Source organism: Panicum hallii, chromosome 3, assembly GCF_002211085.1.
Source record: "Panicum hallii strain FIL2 chromosome 3, PHallii_v3.1, whole genome shotgun sequence".
In the NCBI taxonomy this organism is placed as follows: domain Eukaryota; kingdom Viridiplantae; phylum Streptophyta; class Magnoliopsida; order Poales; family Poaceae; genus Panicum; species Panicum hallii.
Window position 1 is genome coordinate 62,307,843 of NC_038044.1, and position 22,440 is coordinate 62,330,282.

Genomic DNA, 22,440 nt, shown 5'->3' on the forward strand with positions numbered 1-22,440 from the left:
CGATCTATTTGTGAGAAAGATGCAGATATACATGACCTCTTAATTTCCATGTCTTACGACCGAGCCGAGCATGTGGATTCGTTCCTATACAATTTATTTATGAAGTTAGAATAGAATAGATTTTCGATCCAATGTTCCATATATAATTGTGATTTGCACTTATTGTTGGTTGAAGTTGGTTATTTATGGAACCTAAAGGATAAGGATTCCTTTCCCATCTTGTAGATACGTAGCTCTTGGTGCAATGAAATTTTGTTATTTATTAATAAGATTTTTAGTAATAGTTCGATATAATCCAACTATTTTTAAATAATTTGACCTTAAACATGTGCTGTAATCTCCACTAGTACAAGCAAAAAATAAACTAAATTCTTCTTCCTACTCGGATCTAGTAGTTGAGTTATTCAAAAGATGATCTAGACGGATACATCATCTTGATTTGTTGGAGACCAGTACAAACTGCTCTAGATTGTAAAAGTTGGATATACAAAGTGTTCATCAAACTCATGTGTAAATGTGCGTCCAATATTTTTCAAGATTATAAGTTTTTTTCCTGAACCATTGATGGTAGAACATGGATAATCAGATCATCAATCATAGGAGAACGGGGCAATAAGAAGCACCGACGGAAGTGGAAGCGGAGAAATCTCATTGGCACAAGAATACATGGTGCGTCGAGGAGGAACTGTAGAGAGGGCAAATGATAATTCGGGTACCATATACCATCACTTTTCAAGACGCATATTATTTTATTTTAAATATTTTATAAACTCCCATCGTATTTTATTCTATGACTCATCAATTTCATCTAGATAATTAAAACTGGTTCATCTTTTTTTTTCCGCTAGTAAAAATCCCGTGGGAGCCATTGAGACTTGAGTGGCTTTAGCGCACGAGTCCGTCCGTCCGAGTCACACCCACAACAGTGGTGCTCATCCGCCCCGACACGCGCCGGAAGGTGCCGTCCGAGTCCGACCGACCGACCAGTCACCACCCTTATCCAGCGGGGGGAGCCCACCAACCCACGCCCACATCCCCCGCGAATTATTTCACCAGCCCATCGCCGCGCCACTCCACCTTGCTCGCTCACTGCGACTGCGACTTCCGCCGCTCGAATTCTCCAACCACCGCGGCAGCGTCCCTCGCCGCGCGATGGCCTCCCGCCTCCTCCACCTCCACCTCCGCCGCCGCGGCCGCGGGAGCCCCACCACCCCCGTGCCCCCGCTACCGCTCCTCCTCGCCGCGCGGCTCCTCTCCTCCTCATCCTCCGCCCCCTCCCCTGCCGCGGCGGCGGCGGCGGCGGCAGGCGCGGGGATCGAGAAGGTGCTGGTGGCGAACCGGGGCGAGATCGCGTGCCGCGTCATGCGCACCGCGCGGCGCCTCGGGGTCGCCACCGTGGCCGTGTACAGCGACGCCGACCGCGGGGCGCTGCACGTGCGCGCCGCCGACGAGGCCGTCAGGATCGGCCCGCCGCCCGCCAGGGAGAGCTACCTCAACGCCAAGGCCATCATTGACGCCGCCCACCGCACCGGCGCCCAGGTCCGGTCGCCCCCGCCCACCTACCCCTGCCTCGCGTAGCTGGTTCCTGTCAGTCTCGGTTCATCAGTTCGTGTGCCACTCTGCGAAGGCTCGACTTCGCTTATTGATCACAACGTCATTGCTCTGTAGACGGTACTTACTACTACGTTACTTGAAATTAGCAGCCCCCGCCACAACAGTCCCACTGTGGGTGACACTACCCAGCATGTGAAGCTCTGTAGTCCTGCCACTTCACCTGTCCTCGAGGTTACCTTTTGGAATAGTATTGGATGCTGGGTTCACATTTTCGTGAAGATATACGAACAGTGTCATCAGAAAACAGTTTGAAAGTTCAAGTGTGCCATGAATGATGCAGCCCTGCAGGTATGAATATTTCTGAGACATTTGTTTCTGTGTCCTTCGTGCAGGCTATCCACCCGGGATATGGGTTTCTTTCAGAGAGTGCTGATTTTGCACAGCTCTGTGAAGCTGAGGGGCTCAAATTCATTGGACCACCGGCATCTGCAATTAGAGATATGGGTGATAAGAGGTTAACATTTCCCTGTCTGCTGTGTTTACACATCGTTAATTCTTTTTGTTTGGAACAATGCATTCTAAATACAATTCGAAAATATAGTGCATCCAAGAGGATCATGGGAGCTGCTGGAGTGCCGCTAGTTCCAGGATACCATGGGGCTGAACAAGACATTGAGCTGTTAAAACTTGAAGCTGATAAAATCGGTTATCCAGTTTTGATCAAGCCTACCCATGGTGGAGGGGGCAAGGTATGCTGAAATGTTTCACCACAGCAAAATGCTTGCTGTGATTTGCAATGCATATCAATTTTAGGTTCCCTGTAGTTGTTGAGTTTTCCATTTATTGAGTGAAGCTTGCTCTGTAGTTGCATGACCTATTTTACTAGCGTCTATAACCATTTCATCCTATATCCTTTCTTAAGGGGATGAGGATAGTTCAGCGGCCTGATGAGTTTGTGGATTCTGTACTGAGCGCTCAACGGGAAGCTGCAGCATCATTTGGTGTAAACACACTATTGATTGAGAAGTATATTACCCAACCCAGACATGTAGAAGTCCAGGTAAAGCTCAATTGATTTTTGACCTGCCAGTCTTTTTTCTTTAAAAAAATATATGTGCATATGCAATAACTCCTTGTTGTCTTTTTGTGGTACTAATTTGATGTTTGAAGGTATTCGGAGACCAACATGGAAATGTAATATACCTTTATGAGAGAGACTGCAGTCTACAAAGAAGGCATCAAAAGATTATCGAGGAAGCTCCAGCTGTAAGGCTTTGTTTGCTGTTATTGCCCTAAAATTTGGTTTTCATAAAAAATCTATTCGAGGATGCTCCAAGGCTTTATTAGCTGCTAATTGCGCTGAAAAGTTGCTGCAAATAGAATCGTTAACAGCTTTCTGTTTATATATGGTGCAGCCAAATGTTACAGCTGAGTTTCGGTCTCATATTGGTGGAGCTGCTGTGTCTGCAGCAAAGGTGATTGCTTCCGAGTATAAAGGCCTTGATTAAATCATGCACGAGATGATGTTGTTATTTCCAGCTTATTGTTGTAGGTTAAGTTATTTTCTCATCCTATACACACAAATGTCAAGTTACCAACTTCTTCTTTCATAACAATATATGGAATGAGAAATGTGCAAGCAATTTTTTACTTCACATGAATTTCAATTAGAACTTAATATGTATTGTTTTTGTTTCATCCAATTTTTGTGGAATTATACTTTACAGTTGCAAGCTACCTACCATTTTGTATTTTACCTGTCAGAACAAGTGATTCTTCCTCCGTTTCCCTCGTTGACATGTTCTTTCGTAGTTATTCCTTTTAACATTTGTATTTTATATACAGGGTCACTTATTGGATTCTTTGTGTTGAAGGCAGTTGGTTACTACAATGCTGGAACCGTGGAGTTTATTGTGGACACTCTTTCTGGAGAATTCTACTTTATGGAGATGAATACTCGACTCCAGGTACTATATATTATGATCATCTAAGATGTTCAAGTATCTTTCATATTTTTTGTTGCACAGTACTTGATTGACTCACTTGCTAAAACAAAATTAACCTTGTGAATCAATTTTTGAAGGTTGAACACCCAGTGACAGAGATGATTGTTGGTCAAGATCTTGTGGAGTGGCAAATACGTGTTGCAAATGGAGAACGCCTACCATTATCACAGGAACAGGTCCCATTAAATGGTATTACCTTAGCAGGAATTCATGCTGTCACCCGAAACTTTATAGATGTGCCATGTTCTGTCTCTTGGCTACTACTACTATATTTCATTCTGACTGTAAACAGCATTATCCATCTTGTCTAGTAGTAAGGAATCAGAACATTTTCTAAAAGCATATTAGGATTCTTTTGTTTTCCTTTGAAACAAATGTATGGGTTACCTCATGGTCTTTTTTCGTGAAATGCACTGGGCTGTTATTTTCGAAATTAATGTGCGTTATCTTAGTTCTTCTAATGTTTGTGCAAAATAACTTGGACACTTTCAGATTCTCTCTTTAGGGAATATGTTTACACATTGGCCTTTTTAAATTGATGGCGCTGCCTGAAGTTGGAATACTCCTTAATTACCTGTGTGCCTTGATTTAGGACATGCATTTGAAGCTAGGATATATGCTGAAAATGTTCCAAGAGGATTTCTTCCTGCAACAGGAACCTTACATCACTACAGACCAGTTCCTTCTGCCTCAACAGGTAAAATTTAGAAATGTGATAATGTTATATTACCAATTATATTTCAGCATGGCACAAGTAACATATTTTTTATCAGTAAGAGTTGAAACTGGAGTTGAAGAAGGAGATACTGTCAGCATGCATTATGATCCCATGATAGCCAAACTTGTAGTATGGGGTGAAAGTCGCAGTGCTGCACTAGTCAAGCTAAAGAACTGTTTGTCAAACTTTCAGGTATGAAATGTTCACCAGAATGACACATTTCTTTTGATGTATTTTTCTCTCTCTCGAAAACGCAGCAGAGCTTCTTTTGATGTATTATCTGTTTGCATCTTTTCTTAACCTATAATAGTTAGTTTCTCCAGCGACCCTTGTGCACATTGATGTAATTTTAATTCTAGCCATCTTAAAATATTTTACAAACATGCGCATAATTTGGTAGAATTAGTCTGGTGCTAGTTTATTTCGCAAATTTGGATGCTGTCTATTATTCCTCTGCGATGCTCGTACCAATAAACCATACAAATTCAACATACACTTTCTCTGTGGTGGTTACAAACTAAACCTTTTCATAGTTCTTAAAGAGTGGCATTCCATTAACAGTAAACTACTATGTAATCTTTTATGAATAAATAGTTCATTAAACTTCAGAAGTGTAGAAATAGAATCCCAGTCATTTTGATAAGAACCTCCCTGTCACACCTTGGTCTATGAATAAACAGATTGCAGGTTTGCCAACCAATGTTGGTTTTCTCCAAGAACTTGCAAGCCATAGTGCCTTTGAAAAAGGCATAGTCGATACACACTTCATTGAGCGTTATAAAGATGATCTTTTGAGTACTTCTACGAAGGCCTCAGGTGAATCAGACGGTGTAGCTGAGCTTGGTGCAATTCTGGCTGCTGCGTGCATTTGCAAGAAGGATCACATGACATCTAAAGAATCAATACGTATGTTAGGCTCAACCACGTTTTTCTTTCAAGAACACCATTGCTGATATGACCTGTTGATGACATACAATACATACTTTTCAGGAGCCGACAAGACACTGTCTGTATGGTACAATAATATGCCTTTTAGGATGCATCACTTTGCTAGGCAACCACTGGAATTGGAGTTGGAAGAACATGATGGATTCAGTGAGAAACTGCTTAAACTGTTCGTTACATATAAGTGTGATGGAAGCTACTTCATCGAGGTGATTACTATACACAGTGAAGAAATACCTTTCAAGTACCTCTTGCATATTTGAAATTGGGTTGATGGAAGCTACGTCAGAAAAGTGATTAGTACTATGTGAATAGGCACATACACATGTAACACACCCATCTTGTTTTTTGTATAGTGAACCTAGTAAACCAAATTCACGTGATCAACCTGATGGTTTTACATAATTGATGATCAAACAAAGAATATTTGACAGAAGTACTCGTATGACATAAATAGTGGACACTAGTATTCCTAAACCCATTAGAAATTGGTTTTAACCTTTGACACTGGAGACAGGACAGTCTAATGTATGTTGTCCACCATATGGACTTCTACAACTGACTTCAGGTAAGAAGACTAATGAAATGGGATTTAGCCAGACAATTATACAACACACCTTTTCTTTCGATCAATGTCTTCACTTTTGTCTTCACTAATTATATTTCTTTATTGATCAGACAGAGGAGGGCACTTCTGGTTTTGATGTAAAAGTTGATCACAAGGGTGACCATGATTTTCGTGTAGATGCTGCTGGTCTGCAAAATGATGTGACTCTAGCTTATTATTCAAAGGTTAATCTGATACTTTTGTCACAGAGAACTGGTGCATAGATAGTTAGTTTCAGATGATTGTAATACCCTCCCTAAATTCTTCACCTTCTTGCAGGATAATAGCAAACATATACATGTCTGGCATGGGAAGCACCATCACCATTATAGACAGACTCTGAGAGCTGAGCATGTAGCTGATGATAGCTCCCAGCCTAGTCATGCTTCTGAGGGGAAGTCGCATCCAAAAGGTAGTGTTCTGGCACCGATGGCTGGTTTGGTTGTGAAGGTTTTGCTTGAAGATGGGGCACAGGTGGAGGCAGGGCAGCCTGTCATGGTTATGGAAGCAATGAAGATGGAGGTCTGGATAAACTATCTTCCTGATTATGTTTGAAGTTATTGGCCAGCTCAATAATGAACGCTAAAATCTCTATCTTGCACTATTCAGCATGTGGTGAAGGCGCCTCGTGCTGGATATGTAGAGGGCCTGAAGGTCACTGCTGGCCAACAAGTTTTCGATTCCAGTGTCCTTTTCACAATCAAGGTATGCAGTACTTTATATTATATCCTGGAAAGCTTCAAGTTTGACCTTTTTTTAAGTCACAAGTCACAACAAAGTTAGTGCTAAGTTTCACCATCATTAGAGAATAGAGAGAGCAATAGCAATCAAACTTTTAAGAAGGCATTCAACTTACAAGATTAACTACAATGGAAGTGTAGAAATCATTAGGTGATGGGAGTTGGAGGTTTGTGTCGTGCAGCATAAGCTGCTCCAGGCATCTGCAGCCATGTGCCCTCAGTCTCTGCTCAAAGGCGCGCTGATCTCTGGGGAAAGAAAAGCAGCAGCAGCAATTTTATCTGTTAACCTTATCCGTAGATGAGTTGTTGGTTAAAATCCCCTCAAGTTTTTGTTGAAGTAAAAACCCCACGAAGTTGATCACAATGTTTTTACGTAGAAAACAGGGCAGGGCTCCCCTTTCATCCACAAATTGAAATACCCAAACTTTCAAGAGTGCATTCTTTTTGTCGGTTTGTAGTCCAGGCTTAGAACTCAGCTTATCTCCAAATGTACCTTTTCCAGGACAACTCTGCAAACTGAGACGGAGCGGTGCCGTCCCCGGAAGCTGGCCTGCACCTGTATTTTATCAAATCAAATCAAACACTTCACGGATGCTTCAGGAGTTGACCAACGACGACGCTGCCGTCCAGATAAGAATAAGATAGGAAAGCAAATTGAAGGGAATAAGCATCCGGGGTTCATCTGCGGGCAAGCAACGAGCTCGGCCACGATCTCCCTGCCCAATCCGGTCGAACCCAGCGATCATTCGCCGCGACGATTCCATTGCGTGTAGTGTACATGAAACCTGTTATCACATTGTAAAGAAAACGGAATAAGCAAATGGAAGCCGATTAGTTTTTCTGCCAGCGGCAGGCACGCACAATGTTACGTTTTCTCCTTTCTCAGATCTCAGATGCCGTCGGGGTTGGGTCACATGTGTAATCCATAATCCGATCTCAGAGCGCGGTCCTTGCACTCCAGGGAGCACCTCTCCACCCCCGCCGCCGCCGGCCGCAGCCCCACGTCGAGGAGCAGCAGGCGGGCGCGGACGAGCACGGCGGCAGCGACGCCGCCGGCGACCTTCGGAGAAGACATGATGCATACGCGCATATGCTGGCCTGGGGGCGTGGTGGAGAAAGCAATTCAAGCTGGAGATCGAGGACGGTGTCACTTCGGATCGATCACTTGCTACTTGCTAGATAGGAGAACAAGTGCTGAAGTGCTGCCTGGATCATCCTAGTACATCATCCAGGTGGCAACAACTACCAATTTAGTACATCATCCTAGTACGATTCAGATCGAGGATGTCTCCACGAGGAGTATACACATACGAGTCTGCACTGGTGATCCGCTTCTCAATTCTAAATCGGATTCGCGTGATGCACGCGCGATCGAGCTAACGTTATTCGTGGCCGGATCGCCGCTATGTAGCTAGAAGGGGAACCAGATGCTCTCGGCCGCGTACGTGTGTGCGGTGCTCTTGACTCCCGAGGTGGGAGCTGCCCTCTTGTACCTCTGCCATGTCAGATCTAGACTTCTAGGCACACGAGGCACGTCGTGTCGTACAATATTCATATGTTTAAGTATCCGTCGCTATATAAAAAAATTTCTATGCATAGAAAATTGTGCCGTACCCGGTTTAAAATAGCATGGTGCAAATCCAACCTCTACTTGACTCTGCACCACACGTGTAGGGGGTGGGGTGGGGGGGGGGGGGGTTGTTAGGCGTGCGTGGTGTCGACGCCTCTCGCATCGATCGGCCATGGTCAAACAAGAACCGGTGATGCAATGTGCCGTTGAAGCTGTACAATCTTACGACATCGCGACGATGGGTTATAGTTCTAGTCTTGAAGAGAGAGAAATGACTATGCAACAAAGGGATTATTTAATGTAATACGCGCTTCAATTCACGTGTTTTTTAAAGAAAAAGTCAAGTTTACATTTTCAAACTATCATAAATATCCAAGACCACCAACTATCAAACTAGATAAATTTGACCCTTTAGTTAGTTTCGGAAGTAGTTTTCCATTATATAAAAATTTAAAATATTCAACTTTAAACTAAAAAATTATGAGTAATTCATTTTAATAAAAATATATGAAACAAGTGCCAGCACGTTTCTATATCTATTAGCACTCTACTTGTCAGTTATTCGAATCTATTTTTTATATTCCAAGTATTTGTTTGCTTGTAGTTATGCCTATTATTTTTAAATAAATAAAACTCAAATAGAGCAACAATAGATACTTTACAATTTTTAGGAAAAGTTTCTTACTAGTTTCATATTTTTCTGATTTAAAATAAATTAGTTCTGATTTTTTAATCTAACCAGATTTTTTTAAAAAAGTACAAAACCACATTTGAAACCACCCGAAGGGCCAAACTTGTCTGGTTTCGACAGCTGGATGGCCCTCGTTATCAGTTAAAATTGAAAATAAAGTAAAATTTTCTTTTTTATATATATACTGGTTCCGTAAGGAGGAGGATGACGATTGATCACAATATACAATAAAAGTGGCAGTGTACATTATTAAGCGTCTGTGTATACATGTTTTGCAGCATGAATTGGAAATATTTGTCCGCTTCAACCAGGGCCCTAAAGCTTTTGTTTTGAAAGAAACAGGGACCCTAAAGCTAAATAAGGAAAAAACACGCTTGTGCAAACAATAATTGGCCAAGTGCAAAGGTGATGCCATATTCTCCGAATATCCGACTGAGAAGCCCCAGGAAAATTCCACTCGGTTGCTCAGGATGTATTTTGAGCTCGCATTCCCGGAAGGTCGGAGCACACACCAACCAAATCACATCATCATTGTGCACATAATTTCCACGTCAACGCTTCGTACAATGATTAGTCATTAAGTTTTTTTTCCTCTCAAAAGGGATTTAGTCAATCAGATATATATATATCACATTAGTAAACGCGGTCAGCTTGATGGAATGCATGGACAAAAATGCCATTGCCTGCGTCAACGTGTCGACACGCACGGAGATGATAGCAATATTTGTGTCGTTGGGCCTGGCCTGATTTGATCCTGCGGAGATCTCGTACAAGCAAACAAGAAGCGTCATGTAATTAAGGTGCCGTAAACGTAACCATTTTACCTGATGAATGGGCGTTTTTATTTTGACTTTGTTGCTCCACGTCAAATCCAGTTGAAACGATCATTGCGTGCTGAATCAATGGATCATAGTATTAGATATACTACTCATATACTTTAATTTTCCTCATGATATGGAGAAAATTCCTTATTTAACACTAGAAGATGACTAAATTCCTTTTCTTGACCCTGTAAAATTTTTTATCCCTTACTTAATACTGCATTCTAACTTTCTTCCCTTATTTGATATTTTTGTTACTTTCGTTGGTTAAATCGAGTGAAACGACCACTAAATAATCTCCAGAATTCATAAAATATTTTCTAGTCATAGAACAATTGAGGATGGACCCACTACGCTTAAAAACACATATATATCTTTACAATTTTAAAACTAAAATTCATCAAATTAAACTACCTTTAAAACTTGTATGAGTTTTATGGCACCAAATTACTTTCAAAATATCAACAAAAAATAATTAAAATTCCTCACATGGGATGTAGTAATTTATAAAATTCTTTCATATCATCAATTACATAGAGAATTATGAGGTTCTTATAAAATTTTCCAAATACTCCATTCTTCATAAATCCCTACGCAACTTATGCTAGAAAATAAAATAATAATTATTTCATCAAATGCAAGGAATAATAGTTGTGTTCCATAATTTTTAATAGTATTTTGGTGCCATAAAATTCAGATAAGTTTAAAAGGTACCCTAATTTTGTGAATTTTATTTAAAAAATTACAAAGGTACATGTGTGTTTTTTAAAAAGATGGGTTTATCTTCATCTGTTTTATCAAAAGTTTCATGATTTTTGAAAGTGATTTGGAGGTTGTTTTTTCCAATTTAGCTCAGAGAAGTGACAAAAATATCAAATAAGGAATGAGAATTAGAACTCGGTGTCATATTAGGAAGGGAAAATTTTTTAGGGTCAAAGAAGGAATTGAGTTATCTTTTGAGGTCAAATAAGAAACTTAGCATTTGCGGCCTTTTAACCTCTATCTCTATCTCTGGAATTTGAAAAATGAACGATGTGTTGGCTGTTGCAATGTGCCTGCAGATTTCAAGAAAGCATCGTAGCAGACTATCACAACACATGAAGGCGGATTAAAAGATTACACTTCCTATCTCTCGCATACGTCTTTGGCTATAACAGTACTCCCTCGCATGTGCAGTCGAATAGGCTATCTTCGACTAACGTCGGATGATCCACCGCCGGCGAAGGCTGTTTCCGTTCAACCCGGTAAAGTTTGAACCTACTAAATTATTGTTAGGGTGCGTTTGGTTGAGCTGTGAGCTGTGAAAAATCAGCTGTGAGATAGTTGCTGTGAAAAAGCTGCTGTGGGATAGTTGCTATGGAAAAGCTGAAAAGCTGTTTGGTTCACGTTGCTGCGGGGAAGCTATATACTGTTTATATACAAATTGAAAACTCTTTTTCCCTTACATACTCTTCACGTTGCCCGGGCGCCGCCGCCCCCACCGCGCGCCCCTGCCTGTGCCCCCGCCGCCCGCCCGCGCCCCCGCCGCCCGCACGGCCGCCGCGCCCGGGCGCCGCCGCCCCCACCGCGCGCCCCTGCCGCCGCCGCCGCCGCCCGCAACGCCGCCGTGCCCGGGCGCCGCCGCACGCCCCCGCCGCCCGCTGCTCGCGCCGCCGGACCTGGCTTCAGTCTGGAGCGAGGGAGAGGAGTACTCGAGGGAGGGTGTCGAAGGAGAAAAGAACGGAGGAGAGAGAATAATCGAACCGGTATCCACGCATAAGCGGTGGCAGTGCGGGTAATTTCCATCAACTCGTTCGCTCCAACGCTCGTAAAAGCTGGTGCTGGGCTGCGGTGAGAACACAACGCGTGAACGCTGCTGCGGTGAGAAAAGCGTGTCCGTAAAGCTAGCCCTTTGGTTCGGGTTCCGCATTTCCAACGCGAACGCTGCCTGCAACCGTCGAACCAAACGCAGCCTTAGATACTCTCCACCCCGTTTTCTCCTACGATTAAAAGCAAATCTAGCAGACCCTCTAAATAAACTCCTATCTTAAATTTAGAGGGTGGAATAAAAAAATCATACTCCAGCAGATCCTCTACTGGATCCTCCATTTTGGGGAGAATTTCTAATCTCTTCCTCCACCCTCTATTCTTGGAGGCTCTCTAGGAAACCTCCTATCCACTGACAAATGGCTCCTACCCTTTGGATTAAAAGAAAAGGGTGAGATTTAGAGGCTACGACTGGGCTACGACTGGAGTTGAGGTTAAAAAACTAGCTCTCAGAAATAGAAGGAGCTTTATTCAAGAAGTACGAGATGTAATTTGATGCTCTAAACATCCATATTATTGAATCTAGGTTGAGACTCACCATCATTCTTTTAGCAGGTGAGCTTCCCATGATTCCTATCCTCCTCCTAAGATATGGTCTGGCACCAACTCTCCATCCCCCTCCTCGCGCAGCACCTCCACGGCGTCAATAGCGACTCCGGTTACTACCCTTCATATTATACTCGATTTTTCTCCACGGCCGTCGGGGATGGTGATGATAGTTATAGCTGGAAGTAGAGAAATTTTTTTATCTTTACATATATCTCTACTATTATTAAAGCAAATAATAATTTGTTGGTCCGTCGATCGAAATCCGTGTGACCATACGTTAAGTTAAGGGTCCGAAACTGTTTAGAATTAGTGCTTGGCGAGTAAAATAGAAAAAACTTAGCGAGTAAAATAGAAAAAGACTGAAATTCTCAACCAACACGTTTTATTTTATTATAAAATATATATGATGTATAATATATATTATTTTATATGCTAATCAATATATCTATATAGTTTCCCGTAACAACGCACGGGTATATTTGCTAGTATATTTCTAAAGCAAGAAACATTTTCATTTTAATTTTTGATTTGGTCCAAACTCTATTATCGAGATGTGAGCCTTGTTTTATTCGGTATGTAAGTCGGATCAGCCCTCCGTCCATAACTCGTCCATGACTCGATCAAGTAGATCCTTATAAATTAATGCATGAACAACTATACAAATGCGATATTTATACTCGATCAAGTAGATCCTTATAAATTAATGCACGGATATATTTGTCTAGTAAAGACAATACTCACTTAGTTCTAGCATATAAGACGTAACCACCTCTGATTCAAAGACTGAAAAATGTATTTAATTCTCTCTATCAGCACTAGTACTACTGTATCGATGTACGTATGTATAAAGAGAGCGCGCTTTATTTAAAAGTAAAAGGTGATTACACCTTATATACGGAGGGAGTAATATCTTACCCACTCGTGGCACTCTTTTTTTTCTTTTTGCACGTGCATCGATTGCCGCCACAATGTTTGGTGATGCCCCAACCTCCAGTCTCCATATTGTGTGGGACTTAAATTCCTTTATTTCTCTTAGAAACAAAAGAAATTCCTTTTTTGTTCGCGGAAAAAAAAGGAAAAGAAATTCGTTTTGTTCAACAGGTGACGCGCCCTTGGCAGAGAAGCCACATATCAATGTTGAAAACGTGGTTTAATCCTTGTCATTTATTGCCGGAAAATTCCCCTTCTGAGTCATGACAATCGGTACACGACGGGCCAAACTTCTGGAACTCCTACTGCCTTCAACCTGCTGACCTGCTCCGGCGTTCGGCCTCCTCGCACCAAACCCACCTCGCCGGCGTCCACCGCCTCGCCGGCGCCGCAGCCACCTCCCGGCTCTCACCTCGGCCCCCCTCATCCCACAGCGTCCCCTCACAACGGAGCGACGGCACCTCGAATTTCCTGCTTCTTTTCCAGTCCTCGCCGTCCTCCTGCTCTGCCCCCCTCCCTGGTACTGGAGCTGAAGCTGCAGATCCACGGGGACCTGGCGACCGGTTCCTCCTTCCGCTGGTAGGCACACGCCCTCGCTTGCTCGGGAGGAATCCCCCTTGCTCCCATCAGAGCTAACTAGTCTGGTTGCAACCAAATCCAAATCCAAATCCGAATCTTTCTCTCCCTCCCTTGCTCCAAACCCCTATCACGCAGCGATTTGCTTGCCGCGCGCTGGAGCAGTGCTTGTAACCAGTTCGTGTCCCAAGATTTTTAGGCGCCCGCTTCCTTCGATTCCGCGTGAATTCCGCCCCTTTACGCCATTGCCTTCCTTTTTGTTTATGCAGAATTTGCGACCTTAGCCTCTGCCCCCGGCGGCGGGGAGGTCCTGTGGAGAGCTCTGGTGCTCCATCCAACACAGCGGAGGCTGCAAGTCTCCCATAACGGAGGAAAGTTGAGTTCTTGGAAGTCGGGGGCCGGTCCCGGGCCGCGATGGCGTCGAGCGGCGGCGCGTCGGCGGCTGCGAAGAACGAGGCCTACGTGCGGGCCGACAAGATCGACCTGGAGAGCCTGGACCTCCAGCTGGAGAAGCAGCTGGCCAAGACCTGGGAGAAGCACAAGGGCAAGTCCATCCAGGGGCCCCGGGAGGACTGGGAGATCGACCTCGCCAAGCTCGAGATTCGGTACGTCATCGCGCAGGGCACCTACGGCACGGTGTATCGCGGCACGTACGATGGGCAGGATGTCGCAGGTACCCAGTTTTTTCTCATCATTCGTTGTGCGTCTGCATGAGATGAGATTATTCAGGATTAGAATTCTAGATTTCCAGGACAAATTCAATGGTTTACTTTGGTTAAATGAGACATACATGTGTATCCATTTCAAACAATGCAATTCCTATTCAGTTGGCACATGTACATGAATGCATCAGCTAGGACTTAAATATTTTCCGTGACAGGATATCCTAGTTCCGTTAACAGGAAAAGCTAGCTCTTATTATGTGATCTCAATATTTATTGTTCTTTTTCCTCTTCTATCATTGGATACCTGTTCTAGCAAATAGTTGTCTCAGCTGTTTTTCATGTTCCATATGAATTAAGATTTAAGAAACAATTCTTCTTCATGGAAAATAGAACTGTCATGTCTACACATGTCAAATGTGTAGTCATGTATGCGTTTTTGCACAAGTGATGTGCGATGGTTATGTGGTGCTGACTTATCTCTTTGCACTAGTTTATGTGTGTGAAGTATTGCACCTTTGTGGATTTAAGTTTTTCTTTTACTCGAGGTTCTGATTGTGAATTCTTAAAACCTAAATACTTGTGAGAGAAGGGAAATTGCCATGATAATTTCATTCCATTAGGTGTCTGCTTTGTGCTTTGGTTGCATTTATGATCTCAGGTGGCATGAGCTTATTCAGTGTCCTGTTCCTGAACTCTCCTGTTACACAAGATCGAGATGCTGTACATCTGTCACCATACCCTTTTTTTAGCCTTGTAGACAAATAGACAGCTTTCTTGAACAGCATATTATCAAATTGATGAAGTTATATGAAACTGTTTATATTACTGTTGAGTCAGATACTTTAACAAATTACCAATAGCATATGCATTACGATGTCCTGATTTTCTCATGTGCTCGCTCGCTCTGTTTTTTCTCATGATGTCTACAGTAAAACTGTTGGATTGGGGTGAAGATGGCTTTGCAACGGAAGCTGAAACTGCTAAACTGCGAGCATCATTTAAACAGGAGGTTGCTGTCTGGCATGAGCTCAACCATCCAAATGTCACAAAGGTGAACATTTCTGCTTTGTGCGTTTTACAGTATGTGACACACTCACGGACTTTCTGTGGAATGTTTATTGAGAACTGTCAATTTTCGGTGCTGTCTTTGCTCTTCAGTAGTAGGTTTCTTCTTGTTGTCCACTTACATAGTTACTCTTTACTTTCCTGCATGCAGTTCATTGGTGCATCAATGGGTACTACAGACCTTAAGATTCCAGCCAATAGTTCTAGCAGTGGTGTGCGCACTGAGCTGCCGCCAAGAGCATGTTGTGTTGTGGTAGAATATCTTGCTGGTGGAACACTAAAACAATATCTAATAAAGAACAGGCGAAGGAAGCTTGCATATAAGGTTGTGGTTCAGATAGCATTGGATCTGGCCAGAGGGTAAGCAAGCTATATAAAACCTTGTTTTGTTCAGGAGTTGGGTAAAGTTTCTATCATGCTTTTTCTGATATTAAATCTTATAATGACCTTTTCTTTTGTACCTTTTGCAGATTGAGCTATCTGCACTCAAGAAAGATTGTTCATCGGGATGTTAAAACTGAAAATATGCTACTTGATATGCAACGGAACCTTAAAATTGCTGATTTTGGTGTTGCTCGTGTTGAGGCTCAGAATCCAAAGGATATGACAGGTGCAACCGGCACACTTGGCTACATGGCCCCAGAGGTATACTACTTTACTGTTTAGGATTTGTAAATGCTCTTGTTTATCTTTCCTTTCTCTGTCGGGCTAAGTGTTTTACTCTGATAGAGTTTTAGTTACTTATTTATGTTCCAAGTAATTATTTGTTCTTCCTATTGGTGTCTGCAGGTCCTTGAAGGCAAGCCATACGATAGGAAATGTGATGTCTACAGTTTTGGCATATGCTTATGGGAAATATACTGCTGTGACATGCCATATCCAGACCTCAGTTTTGCAGACGTCTCATCTGCTGTTGTCCATCAGGTCTGTTTTCAGTTGCTGACTTCACTGTCGATATCTCTTTTATCACCCATGTATTGAACATGTACTGGGCAGAATAAATGAATAGTGGTTTTGTCTGCGCAGAATCTGCGCCCGGACATCCCCCGCTGCTGCCCAAGCGCGATGGCGAACATCATGCGCAAGTGCTGGGACGCGAACCCGGATAAGCGGCCGGACATGGACGAGGTGGTGCGGCTCCTGGAGGCCCTCGACACGAGCAAGGGCGGTGGCATGATACCGGAAGGCCAGGCGGGCGGGTGCTTGTGCTTCTTCAGAGCCCGCGGTCCTTAGAAACAAACTCCTGCAGCCTTCCTCCCCTCCTGGCCTCCTTGTCGATACTATACAATGTTGGAGCCAAATGTGGGCGTCTGTTAATTTTGTCATTTGATACCAAATGGCCCCTTGGCTGTGCTGATTGGAGATAGCTTGACAATCTTTGTTATGGTTGACGCTCGTTTAATAGTGATGTGAATACCAGTGAGAAGTCCATAATACAGAGAGTTTTTGGACTAATTCGTTTGGATATGCTTCACAAAATGCACTGTTATGGATTTCTCTGGGGAGAACAGGGTGAATGCATATGTATGGGAAGCTTATTGCCGGGGTACCCAGATTCGTGATATTTCGATATGCTAACTTTTTTTTTCCGAGACACCGATACAGCAATGCACATATATGCACAGGTATTAAAAAAGATTGAAACATTGCATATCCATAGTGCATCCATAGATGTACTTTATAGCAGAAGTTGGAATGCAAAATCATTTTGTAAAAATTCATATGAAAAATGGTAAATTTCAAGCGCATGTGTGCAGTGTGCTATTCATAGGAGGACTAGGAAACTGTAACCAAATCAAAAAATTTCTAGCCTTACTAGGGAGGTGTAAAAACTGATTAGTGTATGGATCGGCCAATATTATTGCCATGCGCCTGCGCCTCCAGCAAGCAACCTTTCACCCATGTAGTCATGTCGTTTCCGTTCTGCTCGACTTCTGCTAAAGGGAATCGAAAACGAATCGGATCGGCTAGGTTCGTTTGGATCGTAAAGGAGCAGGGAAGAGGGTCAAATAAACAGAGATCAAACCCTGACGAAGCATATCCCAAATCCTTGAGCATCCACCGTGTTGATGGAGACCAGCGTCGTCGCACGCCAGGAAAAGGAAGGCGACGGAAGAAGCGGCGGCGGATGATCTCCTTGAAGTAGATGGGGAAGAGGATGATCTCGAGGAGGAAGAGGAGGAGGGCGTGAACCCGGTGGTGGTGATGGAGAGGAGCAAGCATGGCGATGGATCCCTCTACGAACCGAGAGTCGACTTGTTCCGCTGGCTCTTCAGTCTCCTAGACACCGGCGAGAGTAAGTAGCTTCTTCCCCTTGCTCATCTGAGCCCCGTCGTCCCATCTTTCAGCTAGGGTTCATCAGTTTCGCTCACGATCCCAATCCCACTCCCGATCGTCAGCTTCCATGCAGCCGATGAGGCTGACGCTTCCAACCGCCGAGTGCGTGCCGACTTCGACGGCCAGCTGCGGCCGTCACGTGGGCGGCCCCATGCTGCAGATCTTCTCCGTCAAGCTCGCCAAGCTACCGAGACCAGCGGCCGCCGCCGGCCCCGTCAAGCTCTTCGGGTTCATGGCCGTCCGCGACCTCATGGACCCTCTCCGCAACTACGTCTTCAACCGCAGCAGGGGTCGTCCTCAACCGCAGCAGGGGCCGGGCAGGTGGACGAAGGGGTCGGAGCGGAGGTCCGGGATGACCAGGGGTTGAAGACGTAGTTGCGGAGAGGGTCCAACAAATCCTCCTCAAATTACTCTCAAATATCCCTTAAGAATCTCAGCTAACCTTCTAAATAAAACACCCGCTAATTATGCGGCAAGAAAACTCATCTACAAGCTTTATTCTAGCCACTTTCCTAGCTGTTTGCCCACCTAATGGTGCTGCGGAATCATCACGAGGCGCTAGTCAGGGAGGAACTTAAGGCTGTAATGATCTGTGCGGACTAGGAAGTGTCGTCCCCAGAGATATGGCCTCCAGCAGATGGCGTGGATGAGGCCGATGAGTTCCGCTAGGAAAGCGTTCCGTGGTGCTGCTGGGCTGCTGAAGAACGCCATCAGTCGCTTGTCTTGGAGCAGCACAGCGCCGAAGCCGGCCGAGGAGGCATCACACTCCATGATGAATAGCTTGTCGAGGGCCGGTAATGCTAGCACGGGAGCCATGGTGAGCGTCGTTTTGAGCTCGACAAAGGCTGCTGCCGCGACGTCGGACCAGCCAAACCCCTCTTTGCGCAATAAGGCAGTGAGAGGCGCGACAATGCAGCCATAATCATGCACAAACTTGCGGTAGTAGCCTGCCAAGCCGAGGAAGCCGTGGAGAGCGCGCACCAATGTGGGCACCGGCCAATCTAGCACCGCCTGGACCTTGCCGGTATCCATGGCCACGCTGTCGGCTGAGATGATGTGGCCCAGGTAGGCGATCTTCGTCTTGCCGAAGGCGCATTTGGAGCGCTTGATGAACAATCGATGTTGCCGCAGCATGCTGAGGACTGCGCGGACGTGGTGAAAGTGATCCACCCAGCTAGAGCTAAAGATCAGGATGTCGTCGAAGAACACCAAGACGAATCGACGAAGGTATGGCCGTAGGACTTCGTTCATCATGGCTAGGAATATTGCCGGCGCGTTGGCGAGGCCAAACGGCATGACGAGGAGCTCATAGAGCCCATCATGTGTTCAGAATGTCATCTTGTGCACGTCTGCAGGGAACATCCGAACCTGATGATAGCCTGAACGGAGGTCCAGCTTGGTGAAGTAGCGCGCGCCGTGCAGCTCATCGACCACCGGGATTGGGAAGGCGTCCTCGACGGATATGCTGTTGAGGGTGCGGTAGTCCATGCAGAAGTGCCACGAACCGTCCGGCTTTAGGACGAGGATGGCCGGTGAGGAGAATGCCGATGAGCTGGGACGGATTAGGCCTTGCTGCAGCATGGTGCGACATTGCCGCTCCAACTCGTCATTGTGCGCCGACGGGTATCAATAGGGGCGCACGGCCACACCGGGCAGCAAGTTGATGTGGTGGTCGTGAGATCGCTGTGGTGGCAACCGGTTCGACTCGGTGAAGACCTCTTGGAACTCGTCCAGCAGCATGGCGAGGAGATCACCGCCCGTGGCCGTGTGTAGGCGCGGGCTGGGTGGTCCAGCAATGCCGTGCCAGCACACAGGCTGTGTGCCATGCCAGAAGGACAGCGTGAGTCGTCCAAAATTCCACATAATGGGACCCAGCGTTGCCAGCCATTGGGTGCCCAGCACGACGTCGTATCCGGCGTCGAGCGGCGGGACGTAGAAGTCGGCGGTGAAGTGCTCCTGCTCGATGGTGAAGGCGGCGTGACAGAACATCCTGACGTAGGGCACGTGCTCCCCGTTGGCGACCGTGACGGACAGGGCGTCGCGGCGTTGGGGCAGAAGGCCGGTGGCCCCCACGCTGTCCTCCGCGATGAAGTTGTGGGTCGAGCCGGAGTCCAGCAGGGCGTGGAGGGTGGCGCCGCCCATGGTGAGTACGACCTTCATGGTGTCATTGGATCGGACGCCGGCGATGGTGTGGAGGGAGATGAGGGGCGCATCATCCGGTCTCGGTGACTGGCTGGGTTTACGTGATCAAGTCGTGGATGAAGGGCTGGTTCGACTCGCATACGGGATGGACCAAGATCCATATATCGATGATAGAAGTTGGACGAAACCAAAAATTAAGGTGGGAACGTTACGTGCTTTATAAATAGGTAAAGATAAAGCGGACCATCACAGTCATATTTATAAATTGAAACCAACGCAGCCATTTTTATAAAAACGGAACCACTACAACTATTTTGTGTAAAAAGTTTTCTATCCGCTATGTCTGACCGTTCTTTGTTGAAACGCCTCTCATCTCCTCCTCCCCCCAACAAACATAATAAGCTAATGAAACACCCTACTTGATCCTATTCCCACCTCACACAATCACTGACAACTCTATTCGCCACAACATGGCCATCACTTTCACCCCTCCCATGTATATCACCCCCAGCCCTAACTTCTCATTCTCACTTCCTAGCCACCCTTTCAACCCCCTGGCTCCTCTGGTCTATATGGCCCTGTTTAGAACTGCGTCAGCCAATAGTGCGTGTGCTAAAAGCATATCGTGGAAAAACCTTGCTTCACTCGCATCTCGTGTTTCACGTGCTGCCCGTGAAAATCCTTCTTTCCTCCTGACGTGTGGTCACGTGATGAGCGGACAATGCGATGTGTTCTTTCTCGTCTGCCTCCGTAGATATTCTATTACCCCACTGTTCCTATATATCTCACCCAACCCTACCCTCATACATACCTCCTGCAGCCGCCACCGCCGCCACCTCCACCTAACCATCCTTTCAACCCCCTTCACCCCCACCTAAATCCGCGCTTCATCCATCACCAATTTGGTGATGCCGCCCGCATCATTCCTATCCACCCCCTTTCCCATCCTTCCATCATCATCACCACCTGATCCTAACTCTAGATCTGATGAATCAAACCACCCCCCCCCCCACTCTGAATTAAAGGTTAGGTCAGGTATAAAGTCAACCCCGAAACCCTTTGATATCATTACCTTGCCAGTGATCTTCCAAGAAGATGTCGAGCGGCCGTCTGAGGAGTATCAATGAACTTTATAGTGGTAAGTTTGGATGTAACTAATCTTTTTATTATCAATGCAAAGATAACAGTTTTGGAAAATGGATGCATGTATACGGTGAGCAAAAGCTATTTGCTTCATTCCCAAACACCCAAGGCCCTGTTTGGAATAGGGGGTAGCCATAGGATTTATGCTATTTTTGTAGGATTCTAATTTCTGACGATTTTCTTTTCACCTAAATGGTTGTTCTTTGGTTCATGAAAAAGGAAAGGAATAGATTTCTTAATTTCCTATAGCCTAATTCCACGAGAAAAATAAAAAAGTGGTCATAGCACTTGGAAAGAATAGAGGTAGTAGAACCATGTTTCCCACACGTCTTGCTTTGTGTATTCCATGTGGTGACCATGGATCTTGATACGTGCACTAATTTGTATAGTAAATTTTGTCACCATGTTTAACGTTTTCTAATGCACTCATCTAATATGGTTTCTCCTGAACTATGTTATTTGTTTACATGTTTGAAGCTAACAGTAGAGCATGCTTACTTAAATACACTTCTCCGTTTAATTGGAGAAATCAACAAATCATTTGAAGCTTCTCTAAAGTCAGCTGTCTCTCTGTACAAGTGCCCAAAGAAGCTTCCCTTGGATAAAATTTTCTGAGCCTCAAAGTGATACCTAAGGTTGGCCCATGTTGATATGCTTTACGCCTATAGTATGCTTACCCGATTCAGATCCCTAATGGCGTTCCAGAAGAACATGAGGAAGGAATCAAGAAATGGTTGCTCTCATGGAAATCGGAGGCAAATGAGGCTTGTAGAGGTTGCTCCACCCAGTCTACGAGCATCTAGCACGGTTTCTCCTCAACCATATCATCATTTTCTTTTTCTAAAGAAAATAATTTTAATTATTTCTTCGTCTCGTGATGTGGAAGTAGATGGCAGTTCTGAGTTCTTACTGACATGAATCGCTCCAAACGGAAAATAAATTGCAGCATATATGGACTTAATAAAGGAGGAAAGGAGGTATTTGTTCTGCTGCAGCGTCCATTAGGACTAACTGTACTCATTACTGTCTCTGGACATTGAGAAAGAAGATGCACTTCTCCACATGCTTTGTGAAAACAACAAATCACTTCAAGCTTCTTTGAAGTCTGCTGAACCTCTACAGGGGCCACAAGGCACCTCCCCTGGAGAAATCTTTGAGGCGCTCCGAGGGATACCCAGACTGGCCCGCGCCGACCTGCTGCGAGCCTATAGCGTGCTTATCCGGGATGATCGCCGGTCCAGATCTCTTATGGCACTCCCCAAAAACACGAGGAAGGAATGGCTGCTCATGGAAATTGGAATTGGAAGCATATAAGGTTTAAAGGTGTATTTGGTTCCTCCAGACTAAACTTTAATGCCGTCATATCGGATGTTCTGATACTAAGTATTAAATATAGTCTAATTATAAAATCAATTGTATAAATGGAAGCTAATTTACGAGACGAATCTATTAAATCTAATTAGTCCATGATTTGATCATGTTGTGCTACAGTAGACATGTGCCGATGATGGATTAATTATATATTCGTCTTTACGTAATTAGTTTTATAATTAACTCATGTTTAATCTCTTTATT

The 22,440-nt window shown here is 44.7% G+C and overlaps 3 protein-coding genes across 4 annotated transcripts; all 3 read left to right on the plus strand.

The window, feature by feature from the left end:
* Positions 1 to 1,052: 1,052 nt before the first annotated feature.
* Positions 1,053 to 7,433, plus strand: LOC112885828 (methylcrotonoyl-CoA carboxylase subunit alpha, mitochondrial). The gene is made up of 16 exons (XM_025951495.1): positions 1,053 to 1,539; positions 1,947 to 2,068; positions 2,156 to 2,303; positions 2,477 to 2,614; positions 2,725 to 2,820; positions 2,970 to 3,029; positions 3,429 to 3,521; positions 3,638 to 3,749; positions 4,153 to 4,257; positions 4,334 to 4,470; positions 4,959 to 5,184; positions 5,269 to 5,432; positions 5,902 to 6,015; positions 6,110 to 6,352; positions 6,440 to 6,535; positions 7,073 to 7,433. Exons 1-16 carry the CDS (start codon positions 1,153 to 1,155, stop codon positions 7,088 to 7,090), a joined length of 2,259 nt encoding a protein of 752 aa, XP_025807280.1. The 5' UTR covers positions 1,053 to 1,152; the 3' UTR covers positions 7,091 to 7,433.
* A 5,758-nt stretch (positions 7,434 to 13,191) lies between these two features.
* On the plus strand, positions 13,192 to 16,701 carry LOC112887636 (serine/threonine-protein kinase STY13-like). Of its 2 annotated transcripts, none has more exons than XM_025953868.1 (7): positions 13,192 to 13,516; positions 13,783 to 14,186; positions 15,108 to 15,229; positions 15,395 to 15,603; positions 15,714 to 15,888; positions 16,033 to 16,167; positions 16,270 to 16,701. In XM_025953868.1, the coding sequence occupies exons 2-7, from the start codon at positions 13,928 to 13,930 to the stop codon at positions 16,474 to 16,476; spliced, it is 1,107 nt and encodes a 368-aa protein (XP_025809653.1). In that variant the 5' UTR covers positions 13,192 to 13,516; positions 13,783 to 13,927; the 3' UTR covers positions 16,477 to 16,701. The 2 variants fall into 2 exon arrangements, with proteins under 2 accessions (XP_025809653.1, XP_025809654.1); XM_025953869.1 differs by lacking the exon at positions 13,192 to 13,516 and adding an exon at positions 13,543 to 13,690.
* A 316-nt stretch (positions 16,702 to 17,017) lies between these two features.
* Positions 17,018 to 17,947, plus strand: LOC112885628. The gene is made up of 2 exons (XM_025951207.1): positions 17,018 to 17,539; positions 17,643 to 17,947. The coding sequence occupies exons 1-2, from the start codon at positions 17,449 to 17,451 to the stop codon at positions 17,945 to 17,947; spliced, it is 396 nt and encodes a 131-aa protein (XP_025806992.1). The 5' UTR covers positions 17,018 to 17,448.
* Positions 17,948 to 22,440: the final 4,493 nt, after the last annotated feature.

What these genes read in the sequence shown, in the direction of transcription:
- LOC112885828 (XM_025951495.1), top strand. Translation starts at nt 1,153, where the DNA reads ATGGCCTCCCGCCTCCTCCACCTCCACCTCCGCCGCCGCGGCCGCGGG. An exon ending in AGAGATATGGGTGATAAGAG is followed by an intron (nt 2,069 to 2,155) that starts GTTAACATTTCC and finishes TCGAAAATATAG; the next exon opens with TGCATCCAAGAGGATCATGG. An exon ending in GACATCTAAAGAATCAATAC is followed by an intron (nt 5,185 to 5,268) that starts GTATGTTAGGCT and finishes CATACTTTTCAG; the next exon opens with GAGCCGACAAGACACTGTCT.
- LOC112887636 (XM_025953868.1), top strand. Translation starts at nt 13,928, where the DNA reads ATGGCGTCGAGCGGCGGCGCGTCGGCGGCTGCGAAGAACGAGGCCTAC. An exon ending in CGATGGGCAGGATGTCGCAG is followed by an intron (nt 14,187 to 15,107) that starts GTACCCAGTTTT and finishes TGATGTCTACAG; the next exon opens with TAAAACTGTTGGATTGGGGT. An exon ending in ACCATCCAAATGTCACAAAG is followed by an intron (nt 15,230 to 15,394) that starts GTGAACATTTCT and finishes TCCTGCATGCAG; the next exon opens with TTCATTGGTGCATCAATGGG.
- LOC112885628 (XM_025951207.1), top strand. Translation starts at nt 17,449, where the DNA reads ATGGAGAGGAGCAAGCATGGCGATGGATCCCTCTACGAACCGAGAGTC. An exon ending in TCTCCTAGACACCGGCGAGA is followed by an intron (nt 17,540 to 17,642) that starts GTAAGTAGCTTC and finishes CCCGATCGTCAG; the next exon opens with CTTCCATGCAGCCGATGAGG.